This window comes from Xenopus laevis, chromosome 7S (genome assembly GCF_017654675.1).
Source record: "Xenopus laevis strain J_2021 chromosome 7S, Xenopus_laevis_v10.1, whole genome shotgun sequence".
NCBI classification, from domain to species: Eukaryota; Metazoa; Chordata; class Amphibia; order Anura; family Pipidae; genus Xenopus; species Xenopus laevis.
Genome location: NC_054384.1, coordinates 38,375,988 through 38,390,514, shown reverse-complemented (window position 1 = coordinate 38,390,514; position 14,527 = coordinate 38,375,988). Strand labels below are relative to the sequence as shown.

General features: G+C 39.0%; 1 protein-coding gene across 1 annotated transcript in view; it reads left to right on the top strand.

Annotated features, from left to right (window-relative positions):
* The first annotated feature begins 483 nt into the window (after positions 1–483).
* The window catches only part of wapl.S (WAPL cohesin release factor S homeolog), a 63,913-nt gene continuing 49,869 nt past the window's right edge, over positions 484–14,527 (top strand). The window contains exons 1-2 of the mRNA XM_018239476.2: positions 484–785; positions 14,133–14,527. The exon at positions 14,133–14,527 is cut by the window's right edge and continues 129 nt beyond it. Of these exons, the coding sequence (XP_018094965.1) occupies positions 14,155–14,527 (373 nt within the window). The 5' untranslated portion in view covers positions 484–785; positions 14,133–14,154. The remainder of the gene's footprint in view (positions 786–14,132) is intronic.

Here is a 14,527-nt window from a genome sequence, read left to right as displayed (position 1 = left end):
GCTGTCGTCTCAGGCAGCAGCGCCCCACTAGGTACCAGGGGCAGCAAAAATGCAGCTCCTGGTACTTTAAGAGCGAATTTTCGGGGGGGGGGGGGGGCAGCAACTGCTGCTGCCTCAGGCGGCAGAGGGGCCAGGATCGCCCCTGCATCCCTTTCACTTCCCAATTTCTTACTACTGGGACTTGATTTATATGCACAGTACATCTTACACCTCCTATATATTTAATTGGCTAATTTATTATACAGTAGGCGATAAATGGATTAGCAAATTTCAGCCTGTTTCTTTACACCGTGGTTAATTTGCTTGAACCACTTTCTTAGGAGACTTGTAATCAGGGAAGGTATAATATCACGTTAATGACCCGGGAATATAACGGTTCAACAACACGGAGGACTACAATCCCCGTAAGGCTAAGCGATTTCCGGGGTCTAAACCAGTCACTCTAAGCACGTTACGTCACAGACGGCAATCCCCCTGCACACACACATGCGCAATGCTATTCCATACAGAGCGTTCAGTAAGCCTTCCTGCTATTGGTTCACTGGATGGTGTGTACGCGTAGTGACGGAAGGGGGGCAAATGGCGGAGGGATGTTTCCCGGCCCTGTTTAAATAATAACAGCCGGAGGCCGCCCGGGGATTTGCGGATACTTTTCGTCCAGAAAGCTGTCTGCGCCGGAGGCCCCGGGGACACAGGCGAGAGAAAGCTATTTGGTGTCACTGGAGCGTCAGCCACTGAGGAGAGAAAAGTAGAGGCCGTACTTTGGGAAGTCGAGGGATTAGACCGTGTGAGTTTCATTGGTTTTGGGGACGTACAGTGTTTTGAGCAGGGCGGCTTACTGCAGTGCTGTACTTACTAGGATTATGTTAGCATCTTTGCAACCCCATACTCACTTGCGGCCTCTCTAACTCGTCTCAGCCGTGTTGAGTTATTGGGAAGTTTGGCTGTGTAGAGCTAGGCCTTCTCAGTAGGAAAATAAAAACTTTACTGCGGTGTAGCTGTTGATTCCACCAACCAAGGGCTTTCCAAATAAGGTTCCCACGACATTGTTTTGGATTTGCTTCTCCCTAGGCTTTTTGGCCTCCTTTTTTGAGGCTGAGGGCTTTACTGTGTTTTCAGAGGCGAAATCAGCTAGCTGCTAACTCGTTCCTCTGATTACTGACGTTTAGAAAGAATCCTACATAACATAACCCTATTGTGTACATTGCTTTTTTTTTAGCTTATATTCCTGTTCCTTTGCACCTTGCCTTATACCCTTATAACAAAGGTCTATTTCACTGTTTTCTGATTGTAAGAGCTGCTTTTAGTAGACAGCTTTATCATCACAACTGAGATTGGAAGAATTGAATGTTTAGTGCAATTATGCAGTTTAAGCAATAGCTGCAATTTTATTTCTGTTCAAATGATATATTTCTGTTCAAAGGTTTTTGATCAGGTGCTTTAAAATATAGTTAAATGGATAGTTAACCTTTAAATTAACTTTCAATATGATATAGTGATATTCTGATGCGTTTGATCTTGGTTTTTTTAATTAGTTTGTTTTTACAGCAACTCTTCAGTTTGTCATTTCAGCAACTATCTGGTTGCTAGTGTCCCATTTATCCTAGCAAAAAGAATACCTCAATAGAAAGTAATAACAAGTAGCAATAGCAATAAGAATGTAGTCTTGCAGAGCAGTCGTTTTATGGCTGCGTTGGTCAGTGACCCCCCCACCACACACACACACACACACACACACACACACACCCACCCCTGAAAGCTGGAACGAGGCAGCAGATGAAGGCAAATCATTTAAATCTAAATAATGAATACCAAGTGAAAAGTTGCTAAGAATAAGACACACTAAGTGCTAAAAAAAGTTACTATGCAGGGGAACTACCCCTTAAAATAGGTCTGCTTGTCAACCAATTTACTTTTTTTTTTTAAATGTACCTGTACAGTCTAATTTGTGACTTTTGAAACAAATCTTTTTTTTATCATGACTATATTTGGATTCTTAACATATAAATTAGGGATGCATCGAATCCAGGATTTGGTTCGGGATTCGGCCAAATCCGAATCCTAAATTGCATTTGCAAAATAGGAATGGGGAGGGAAATCGGGTGACTTTTTGTCACAAAACAAGGAAGTAAAAAATGTTTTCCCCTTCACACCCAGGTTCGGTATTCGGCCGAATCCTTCATGAAGGATTTGGGGGTTCGGCCAAATCGAAAATAGTGAATTCGGTGCATCCCTTATATAAATTCTTATGTGAAAGCTCTGCGTTTACATTATTAAAACAATTGTTACCCTAATGAGGACGAAATTGCTTTACAGAGGCCTCCATTGAAGGTCTCTTCGGTCAAGGGACCACTATTCAGAATGTGAATCTGAAGGACAGCTGTGGAAACACATTTAAAGTGGTCATACAGTGGTTAATCCAATACGATATCTAGCTATAATACACAAAAGCCATGAATATCTTGTAAATTATATCCTTATAAACGGTGAGTTCTGATGTCATTTCTGTCACATGACTCACTGAAATTTGTGTATTGTAATAAATAAAGTACCCCCAGTTGCAAAATATGAGGATATTAGAAGTTACCTCGGAGTTCCATGAACTGTATAAAAACACTTGGCCTTCTGCCTCGTGTTTTTATATGGTCATGAAACTCCTCGGTAACTTATAATATCCTTATATTTTACAAGAGGGGGTACTTTATTCACTATATATCAGGCTATATGGAGAGATACCAACTCTCGGTTCCACTAGTTTGGTTCAACATAGATATGGACTGCAGGAAGTCGAATATTTGCTCCTTTACTTCCTCATGGAATAATGTACCATATCCTGGCCCACGTGGCTCATCAGTGGACTATCATCCAACTAGCATTTATGTGCTTAAAATTGAATATCTGTACAGGTATGGGACCAGTTATCCAGAATGCTCGGGACCTGTGGTTTTTCCGGATAATGGATCTTTCCGTAATTTGGATCTTCATACATTAAGGCTACTAGAAAATCATGAAACATTAAATAAACCCAATAAGATGCATTTGGATAAAATGTAGTCTGTGGGAGTCTGTCATTCCCTATTCTGGAGCTTTCTGGGTAATGGGTTTTCGGATAATGGATGCCATACCTGTATACGTGTAGCCAAAGTTAGTTAATGGGGAAAATGGTACAAAACAATTTCCAAGTATTTGAATTTCCCGGGTGCAATTTTGACTACATTTTCAGGGAGCAGAAGCTATATCAGTAAAGTTCATCCCTGAGAACTCTGAAAACAAGGAGGGGAGACTTGGATACAGTGCAGCACTCCCAATATGAAGAACTCTGTATATCACATGCTTGTATAGGAGTGTTGTATTTAGAACTCATTTACGTGAAAGTGCATTTCAGTTTTGCATAAATATAACATGGATAACTGATTTTTGTGCCAAAGTTCAAAGCAATGCCTGTAACATACATCTAAACCTACCCTGGCCATACCTTAGCTGCAGTGAAGTACTCTGTGCTTCTGCTCTTCATCAGCAGGACCTGTAATCTAAAAGATGAATGGAGCAAATACAGGGAGGAAACTGCAAGAGTACCTGTTTGTTTGCTAAAAAAAGAAGCTTGGGCAGAGGTCCATCTTTCAGAGGATAATGATTCTGTTACATTATAAAAATTTTTGAGTTGCAGTAATTCCAAGTAAAAATTTGACAAAGAACATTTATTTAATTATGGGAGTTGTTGTTAACAAAATTAGACTATTGTTCAAGAGCCTAAATATGTTTACTAGGCACTGCAAGTATTAAATAGATTTTTGTAAACCAAAGGTAGTAAAATATATATATGAAAAACAACACATTAGTTTTGTTGTTTGACTCTTTTTAGCTGGTTTCCAAATACAATTACCTGAAAATCAATCATATATTTTTGTGGAGCTATTTGTGCATTTACATATTGTATTAGCTATCTGCATCGAGCTGCATATCAGCTGCATCTCGTCGTTCTTGTATCTACCAGTCTCACTGACGTCTATAAGCTATGTAGACAAATATGACACAATATTGCATGATAATTGCTAACTTCTAAATAAACATTTGAAAATTCAGGTATGGGACTTGTTATCTCAAATGCTCGGGACCTGGGGTTTCCAAATAACAGATCTTTCCGTAATTCACAGTAAATAAACCCTATAAGGTGGTTTTGCATCAAGTAGTGATGAGTTATATCTTTGGATAAAGTACAAGGTACTGTTTTATTACAAAGAAATTTTTTTAAAAATGTTATTTGATTATAATGGAGTCTATGGGAGACAGCCTTTACATAATTCGAATCTTTCTGGATAACGGATTTTTGGATAACTGACCTCATACCTGTGCTCCATTTATGATATACAAGTATTTAATATAACATACAGATAATGTGTGCCTAGTGCATATACATGTAATATACATATTTTTTAAGTATGTAAATTGTGTGGGGCCCTTAATGTCAGAAGGTGGTCAGTTGGTTGATGAGAACAGAGAAAAAGCAGACATTCTGAACTGTTTTTCGTGTCTACACTGAGGTCTACATTTAATGGTGATGCTCCATTATGATCTACATTCACAAAAGCATTGTTAGCATTCTGTTACATGGAAAATATTACATATTATTTATTGATGATTATCATTGATTTATGAGAAAATGTATATTGCTATATTTATCGCACCACTATTTTTTATGTATTTTCGACATAATAAGAATATGAATGAAAGTATGAAATTGGAGGTTGATTTAGACAAGCTGTTTCTGGAGATCTTCTGATCACCAGCTAAAGGTCTACGGGTAGATCCCGATCTACCTTTTGGACTCCCCTGGTCTACACAAATAAGTAAACTAATGAAGGTTTCCTTCTTAATAGACCCAATTATAGTAAAACAGCAAATGATACATGGTTGACACAAGAGAAAATTCAAAAGAGACTAGAATATGAAAACATAAACAAAGGTACTTGGACCAGATGGTATTCATCTCTGTGTACTAAATGAACGTAGCTCTGTGATAACCAAACCTCTTTACTTAATTCGTTGAGTTCTGGTATGCTGCGGAGAGACTGGCAAATTGCTAATGTGCCACTATTCAAAGAGGGATCCCATTCTCAGCCTCAAATTTATAAGTCGGTTATTTGACGTCAGTGGTAGAAAAGCTATTTGAAGGGGTATTAACAGGGGCTCTCTGCGCCAGAATTAAAGAATTTCCAATTTGAAAACTGGAAATTCGGCTCTTAAAGTTACAGTAGCAGGATTTTGCCACCAAGGTGAGTTTCTTAACTCGCCTCATTGGTGCAGCACCCCTGAGTATTAAGGGATAAGATACTCAAACTTCATTGCAAATAATAATATGAGTTTGTGCCAGCATGGTTTTATGTTTTAACATACTAATTTAGTTGCCTTTTATGAGAAGGTGAGCAGGAACCTGGACTCTGCAATGGTTGTGGATGTGATCTCCTTGGACTTTGCCAAAGCTTTTGATATATTACCACACAGAAGGTTACTGGTTAAACTAACAAATATTTGCCTGGAACATAGTATTTGTACTTGGATAGGGAACTGGCTGAAGGATAGATTACAAAGCTTGCTGGTAAATGGAACATTTTATAATTGGACCAGTGTTGTTTGTGGAGTACTGCAGGGGTCTGTACTTGGTCCTTGGCTTTTTAACTAGATTATTAATGACCTGGAGGAGGATTTGAAATTACGGTTTCTATTTTTGCTGATGATACAAAATTGTGCAGAACTATAGGTTCTATGCTGGATGCTGCCATGTAGTAATTTGACTAAATTGAAAAACGGCAGCAATCTGGAAAATATGTTCAATGGTAATAAAAGCAAGGATCACCACACCAAAGGCCACCCCTTTAGACTAGACTGGAAAATTGGAAAATAACTTTCATTTGAACCAGCATAGGTGGTTCTTCACAGTGAGAGCAGTATTGTTGTGAAATGCACTGCCAGATGTTGTTTTGCTGGCTGATTCTGTTAATGCCTTTAAGAGTAGCCTGGATTATTTCTTGGACAAACAGAATATCCAAGACTACACTTACTATGTAACTGCTACCCTTTTTTCTGGTATTGTTGGACCTATATATAGTAAGTAACATAGTAAGTTAGGTTGAAAAAAGGAACGTGTGCAGGTTAGAAGGGCAAATCTCTTTGAGCAAGATGCATGAAAATTAGAGAGGATCTGCCGGCTTGTATCTTTAGTGTGGTCACTTAGTTAACAACTGTCCATTGATAATCCAGTGCCTAGGTGAGTTAGGGGAAGACTCATCTGAGTAGTACTGAATCCTCTCCCCATAAAGTAAAAAGATTCCTGCTTCCTAACAATTTGCATCTAAGTGAGAAGTATACTAATTCATACGCCTTTTTGATTCAGGGGCTGCAGAACAGCCAAACAGCATGGGATCTCTCTTCATATTATCACTTTCCCGTGTTTTCCCATTTTGACAACTGATGAACACTGGAGTAGTTTTAGAAACGGGTGAAGTGTCGTCTTGACTTAGGGGTCCATTGGGTTTACACTAGCTCCATCTTTATAGCCCACTATAGACTGGTCTTCAAGTCAGTTTATGATCTATGTATGCATACCTCTAAGCCATTTCTTACCTGTAGTCTCTGCCATGGTAACTCATCACCCCATACGGTTGCTCTATAGACCTCCTTCCTGGGACTAGGCCCACTTGACTGAACCTACATATGAAAGAGTATATTCATAGTAACATAGTAAGATAGGTTGAAAAAAGACACACGTCCATCAAGTTAAACCTTTTTAACTTTTTTTTAACATGCCTAGCTGCTAGTTGATCCAGAGGAAGGCAAAAAAAAACCATCTGAATCCTCTCCAGTTTGCCTCAGAGGGAGAGAGAAATTCCTTCCTGATTCTAAAATGGCAATCAGCTCATAGTACAAGTTGATCCAGGAACTAGTCTATCTTCCATAATCCTGTATGCCCTCACATGCTAAAAAGCCATCCAACCCCCACTTCTCCAGTGTGAACAACCTCAACTTGGCCAGTCTTTCCTCATAGCTAAGATTTTCCATACCTTTTACCAGCTTAGTTGCCCTTCTCTGTACCCTCTCTTATACAGTAATGTCCTGTTTGAGCACTGGAGACCAAAACTGTATGGCATTTTCTAGATGGGGCCTTACCAGTTCTCTATACAGTTGTAGAATGACCCCTTCCTGCTGTGAATCTATGCCCCTTTTTAATACAGCTCAAGACCTTATTTGCCTTTGATGCAGCTGACTGGCATTGCTTGCTACAGCCAAGTGTATCATCTACAAGGACTCCAAGGTCCTTTTCCATAATGAATTTGCCTAGTGCAGTTCCATTAAGGGTATAAGTGACTTGGATATTTTTAAATCCCAGGTGCATGACCCCAACTGGACCCAGTACCAAGCCCTGAGGGACCCCACTAAGAACCTTACTCCAAGTAGAGAATGTACCATTAACAACCACCCGATCCTGTAGCCAGTTTCCTACCCATTTGCTAACGACTTTATTAAGCCCAACAGACTTTAGTTTAGAAAGCAGTTATTTGTGGGGCATGGTGTCAAACGCTTTGGCAAATCCAAATAGATTTACTGCCCCCCCACTCTCCAGCATCTTTCTAAAAAAGCAATCGGATTTGTTTGACATGACCTATCCTTCATAAAGCTATGCTGATTGCTGATCATAATGCCATTCACTAGGATGATATTTTGAATGTGATTCCTTAACAAGCCTACAAGCCCACCACAGATGTCCAATTTACTGGCCTATAATTGCCAGACTGAGATTGTAATCCCTTTTTAAATATTGGAATGACATCATAGGTACCATACCAGATGAAACCGTGTCAGAAATAGGTGCTTGTCTTAAACTGAAGTAAGATCTCTTAGAGCCCAGGGGTGTATGCCATCTGGCCCTGGCACCTTGTTTGCATTCATTTTTATTAAAGCTTTATGAATCATATCCTGAGTCGGCCACTGCCTAGATTGAGCTGAGCCATCAGTGCAGCTATGAAGTGAACCTCGGAACTCCGCTATTGTATACACTGAAGAAAAGAACTGATTTAGCACATTTGCCTTTTCTTTAATTTTTACTGGTACCAATATTTAAGAGAAGCAACACTCTCAACCCGCATCTTTTTACTGTTCATAAACTTAGAAAACTATTTGGGGTTAGTCTTAGCCACAATACACTCTTCATTTCCTTTCTTTGCCTTCCGGGTTACTGTTTTACAACATTTATTATAGTGTTTATATTCATTAAATGCAGCTTCTGTCCCAACAGACTTGTAGTTTTTAAATTCCTTTCTCTTCTTTCCTATTAACTTCTTTACATCTATAATAAACCACATAGGGTGATTATTAGTGCTTCTACATTTACGCCTTAAGGCAGGGGTCTCCAAACTTTTTGCAACGAGGGCCAGATTTGGAGAGGTGAAAATGTGCGGGGCTGACCATTCAGCCTGACACCGATATCCCTTCCGAGGTATCTAACTAGCGATTTAGGCCCTAAATGAGTAATAAAAAGTAGCAACCCTGGGTGTGTCAAACGAGGGCATGGCCAAATAGTATTCTGTGCTGTGTACAAATCTTTGTAGCCCGTTACATTTGTCCAAGAGCCCATATTGTGTTGCTTTGTTACAAATGATTTTTAACCCCATTGGAACAATAGGATGTGGGCCCTGCTTTTTTAATACCTTCCAGACACCTCACTTGACCTCCTGCTGCAATTTCACTTCCCCATCCTAGCTGCTTCTTACTCTCCCTTCTCTTCATACTGGACCTCTCCCCTTCACCCACCTCCACCATTCTCTCCCCTGTCCCTTTCACTTCTCACTCACACTACCGACCTCCCTCCTGTCCAGGCAGCACTTGGAAGATGGCTGCTAGGAAGCAACAAAATGTTGATCATATTTAAATGCTGCCGTCTCAGGACCATCGCTGCTCCCTGCTGTGCTGTGCTGTGCTGAGCGTGCGAGTGCATCCAAGCATGAGCGCAATGTTTTCTACAGGAGTCGGGTCCTTCTTCTGGCCAGTCACGTCAGGAAGAGGAGTCACGGGGTGCTGCGCAATCAAACCCTACGTGCAGACGCAGCGCACGCTGCAAGTGCCCCGGCAGGCCAATCCGACCCTGTGTGCGGCCCATATTCTGGTATACTTTCGGAATTTGCTGCGGGCCAATTATAAATGGATCGCGGGCCGCATTTGGCCCACGGGCCGTAGTTTGGACACCCCTGCTTTAAGGGAATAAATTGACCATTTCTGTTCTGTGTTTTTAGCTAAAAACATAATGCCCCAATCAATGCTATGAATTGCATACATCAAGGCACTAAAATTAGCTTTTCTGAAATTCATGGTTTTTGTTGCCCCAGTGTATATTTGTTTATTGCACCAGACATGAAATCATATAACATTATGGTCACTATTACCCAGGGGTTCAATGACTTGCACATTTGCTATAAATTTTGGGTCATTAGAGATCACTGTATCCAGAATAATATCATTTTTTTCTGGTTGGCTCCTCAACAACCCGATAAAATTGTCATGCAACAAGTTTATATACTTGTTCCCATAACTGACCTGGCAGTACTGTTGCTCCAGTCATTAAAATTAATTTTAATGACTGGAGCAACAAAAATTCCCCATTATCAATACTTTACCCAAACTAACAGCCTTTTCTAATAGAACAAGAAAGTGATGAATTTCAGTCCAACACAGTGGGTTGCTGCAAAATCAGTGCTTTAATCGACACAACATGTTTCGAGCTAGGCTCTTTGTCAAGTGAGCCTAGCTCGAAACATGTTGTGTCGAATAAAGCACTGATTTTGCAGCAACCCACTGCGTTGGACTGAAATTCATCACTTTCTTGTTCTATTTGATATTGGCTTCATTGGACGGAGGCTTAGTGATTGAACAGTCTGGTCGAATTCACTCTATTCTGTCTAACAGCCTTTTCTATTTGCATCAGGAGCTTAGCCTCCTCCTCCTCCTCACTTACATTAGTGGGTCTATAGCATACTCCTACAATTAATTTGCTGGACTCTTTACAATTGGTGAAGAACTCCACCCATAAGACTTCTGTCCCCTCATTTTCTAACATCACCTCCTTCTTTATAAAAGCTTTTAAATCCTGCCTAACAAACAGACATACCCCTCTTCCTTCTTTTCTATTGCCTCTGTCCCTCTGAAACAAAGTTTAGCCGCTGATATTAAAGAGATACTGTGTGTGTATGTATTCACACTACAGTACAGATATGAGTGTAGGCTTCCTGACTCTCTCAGATATGACTGTAGACTTCCTGAGCTCTTCAGGGCTTCTCCCAGACACTAAACTACTACTGGTATGGGATCTGTTATCCACAAAACTCCAAATTACAGAAAGACCATCTCCCACAGATTACATTTTAATCAAATTATTATTTTAAAATGATTTTCTTTGTGCCTGTAATAATAAAACAGTACCATGTACTTGATCCCGACTAATATAGGCAAACAATCCTGCTGGGTTTATTTAATGTTTAAATAATTTTTTAGCAGAAGTAAGGTATGGAGATCCAAATTCTGGAAAGACTTTTTATCAGGAAATCCACAGGTCCCAAGCATTCTGGATATCAAATCCTATACATGTACTAGGTTACTCAGTTCATCATTAAAGAGCAGCATTTCTCTGTCAGGCCACACAGCATAATTCCAAGTAGTCTTTACTGACGGCACTTTGCCAAACATTGTCCTTTCTCCACGCAGAATCCTTTTCTCTAATTTCAATCTCAGGCTCCCTTACGCTCAGGGAGGAGCCAGGCCCACCAGGTATGGAACTACCTCAGTTTTTCCTCTATTGCAAGCTCTTCCCTTGATTACTTGTCTGAGAGGGAAAAATTAAGCCATTCATCACAAGGCAAGCCTCTCCCACCAATATAGTGCAATTTATAGACACACTTCTGGACACTTTTTCAGGACAGACCTATGTGCTTTCCAAGCACATAAGCCACTGTGTTTGTACAGGTATGGAATCTGTTATCTGGAAAAGCGTTCTCCATCTGAGATGGCCTTCGCCCATAGACTCCTTTTTATACAAATAATCCAACTTTTTTAAAATGATTTTGTTTTTCTCTGTAATAATAAAATAGTACCTTATACTTGAGCCTAACTAAGATATAATTAATCATTAATTACATCTTAATCACCATATTGGGTTTATTTAATTTGTAAATCTAGTAGACTTTAAAGGAACAGTTCTGTGTGAAAATAAAAACTGTGTAAATAGGCTGTGCAAAATAAAAAATGTTTCTTATATAGTTAGTTAGCCAAAAATGTCTATAAAGGCTGGAGTGATTGAATGTCAAACATAATAGCCAGAACATTATTTCCTGATTTTCTGCTCCAGAAAGCAGTTCCATAGTGCAGCACTGGCTCTTTCTGAAAGCACATGACCAGGCAAAATTACCTGAGATGGCTGCCTACACACCAACATTACAACTAAAAAAATACACTTGTTGGTTCAGGATTGAAATTTTATATTGTAGAGTGAATTATTTGCAGTGTAAACAGTGTAATTTAGAAATAAAAACATCATACAAATCATGACACAATCTTTTTAAGGTATGAAGATCCAAATTATGGAAAGATGTTATTCAGAAAACCCTAGGTCCTGAGCATTCTGGGTAACATTTCCAATACATCTGTGTATAATTATCAAAAGGGTAATAATATGCACAGCTTTGAATAGCATTAGTTGCTCATTGTACCATGGCAGCAAATACAGATTCACTCTTCACTTAGGTTTGACTTTTGTTACTCAAGTGCTGTTCAAGTTCTTACAGACAGTTGTCTGAAATTTTCATATGATTTGGTTTCACAAATGTGGAATGCCCGTGATATTCAAAGTCTTTGGAGTTCTTGAGCAAGGTGGTGTGAAACATCACTTGGAGCCTACTGCATTTTAGGTTCTTTCTGCTCTGTTTTGCAAAGTACTCTAATCATAAGATTACTGCAGGATTCTTAAACTTTAAACTGTAATCTGCAACGTATCATTGCACAAACCCACACACTGATTATTGTTGTCATTCTCAGGACATACATTAAGAGGACTGATTGGTTATTGGCTGCACGATACCTCTGTACCAGTTTCCTCTTTTTTTTTTCTATTAAAGGACCACTATGCTTTCACATTTTTCTGCTACATTGTATATGGTTTTATCTGTGTTGTCGCACGAATAAGGACTAAACTACATGGGAGATTTTGATCATATTTTGTGTTTCAGATGCTACAAAATCTCCCATATAGTTTAGCCCTTTTAGTATTTCTCTGTACAGTCTGTGACAAACTCCATAGAGTTATACCTGCTATAGAAAGTTCCATTTATAGAAATATCCCACAATGACACCACCACCAGTTACATTACACCATGCAGTATTGCCTCCCAAAGTATGTACCCCTGGATTTTTGTAAGTATAAATATGATAAGGAAACTGGTCTTTCTGCCAATCTGAAAGACTGCATTGCCGCATCACACATCTGGGGGTGATTTTATTAACATTGGACACAAACCTCACCAATGAAGTTGCCAATAGCAAATCCACAATTATATGTGATTAGTCACCTACAAGTTAGAAAACAAAAGCAAATATAGGAGTATTTTCTATGGGCAACGTCGTTGATGATGTGTGTCTACAATATTAATAAATACAACTCCCTGCTGTGTTGCCCAGCTAGTTTTTCAGACAATGGATAATTGACTAAACCACAGCCATGCAACCTTTTACAACCTTTCATCAGTGGTTGCAGGCAAATATTGTTTAGCTGCAATCCATGTGTGGCCATCAGTGAAGACTAAAGGTGACCATAGACGCTAAGATTTTTCTCTCCCTAACGTTTTTAGTGTGATACGACAAATCTGGAAAATTATTATGAGTTTGGGGGCACTGAACCATAGTGCATCTAATGATTTTATGTCAGAAAATCGATCGGCCAGGTTAGAAAAACAAAAGCTTTCCATTGTCCAATTGTTTGCAGGGCCAATCCGGCAACTTTAATTTTTTTTAAGTGCCCCTGATGAAAATCTCATCTTTTGAAAAATATTGGGCCCTGGGTCACCAGATATTAATGTTGAGTGTGCACCACCAACTATCTTTGCTTATAAGTTATTTAACATAGCATGTATGTGTGCCCTTGGGTTGTGTGTGAGCACAACGAATCGTATGTGCCAGGGGCCTTGGATTATTATGACACATACTACTAGAAACCATATTTTGCATATGGACTGTTTTTTTCCCAATATACTTTTGCATTTCAGGGCTATAGTGGGCATTTATGGTTAATACAGTCTCCTTACTCCAGTAGCTATTGAACTGTTTCAGGCAGGAGGTACCTTCAATTCATTAAAGCAAGGAAATCTTTGTCTTCTGTGGTAAACCTGCACTACCACAGATAAGGCAGACGAGGAAAGTGACACAAATGTTTTCCCACCGACAATTCATGTGTGCCAGAGGAAAGTTAACAGGAGGCCATCCCTCAATATGCCATGGCCTGTGCTGAAGAATAGGGCAACAAGATACATTGATGGGAATTTTTCATTTTAGCTATAAATGACACCATTTGGCAGGTCCCTCAAATAGCAGTGAATACAGATACAGGTATGGGACCTGTTATCCAGAATTCTTGGGAATTTTTTCTGAATAACTGATCTTCCCATAATATAACTTTATACCTTAAGTCTATTTAAAAAGTCAAGTAAACATTAAATAAACCCAATAGTCTGGTTATGCTTACATTAAGGATTAATTATATGTTAGTTTGTAATAATAAAACAGTACCTTGTACTTGATCCAGAGAAAAAGGAAATTATTTTAAAATTTTTTTAATTTATCTTGGTAAAATGGAGTCTATGGCAGACAACCTTTCTTTAATTCAGAGCTTTATGAATAATGGATCCCATACCTGTATATAAAAATAGATTTAATAGTGTCAAAAAAGTAAAAACATGGGTTATTGATAAATTGAGTTAATTTGTAAGTTTTAAAGTATGGGCCAATAATTATTGTATACAAGTACTGTATCGATAAGTTTTGTATACATTTATTTAGGATTTTTTGTTCTTATTTAACAAATTAACTTTCTCTTTTTGCAGAGAATATGAAACAGGCTTCAAAATGACATCCAGATTTGGAAAAACTTATAGCCGCAAAGGTGGAAATAGCAACTCCAAGTTTGATGAAGTATTCTCTAATAAACGAACCACTCTTAGTACAAAATGGGGAGAGACCACCTTTATGGCAAAGCTTGGGCAGAAGAGACCTAACCATAAGCAGGATGTTAAAGATACTCCTAAGAAACCCAAAGTTGATGATGATCTCGCAGAAGATCCATTTGGCTTTGACAGTGATGAGGATTCAATCCCAGTATCATCAAAAAATGTCCCCCAGCCCAAGAACAACATTCAACAACCTTTGGAGCAACTTGGGAATGCAGACAATTTTACATCAAAAATAGAAGAAAATAATAAAGCTGGACAGCCAATCACTG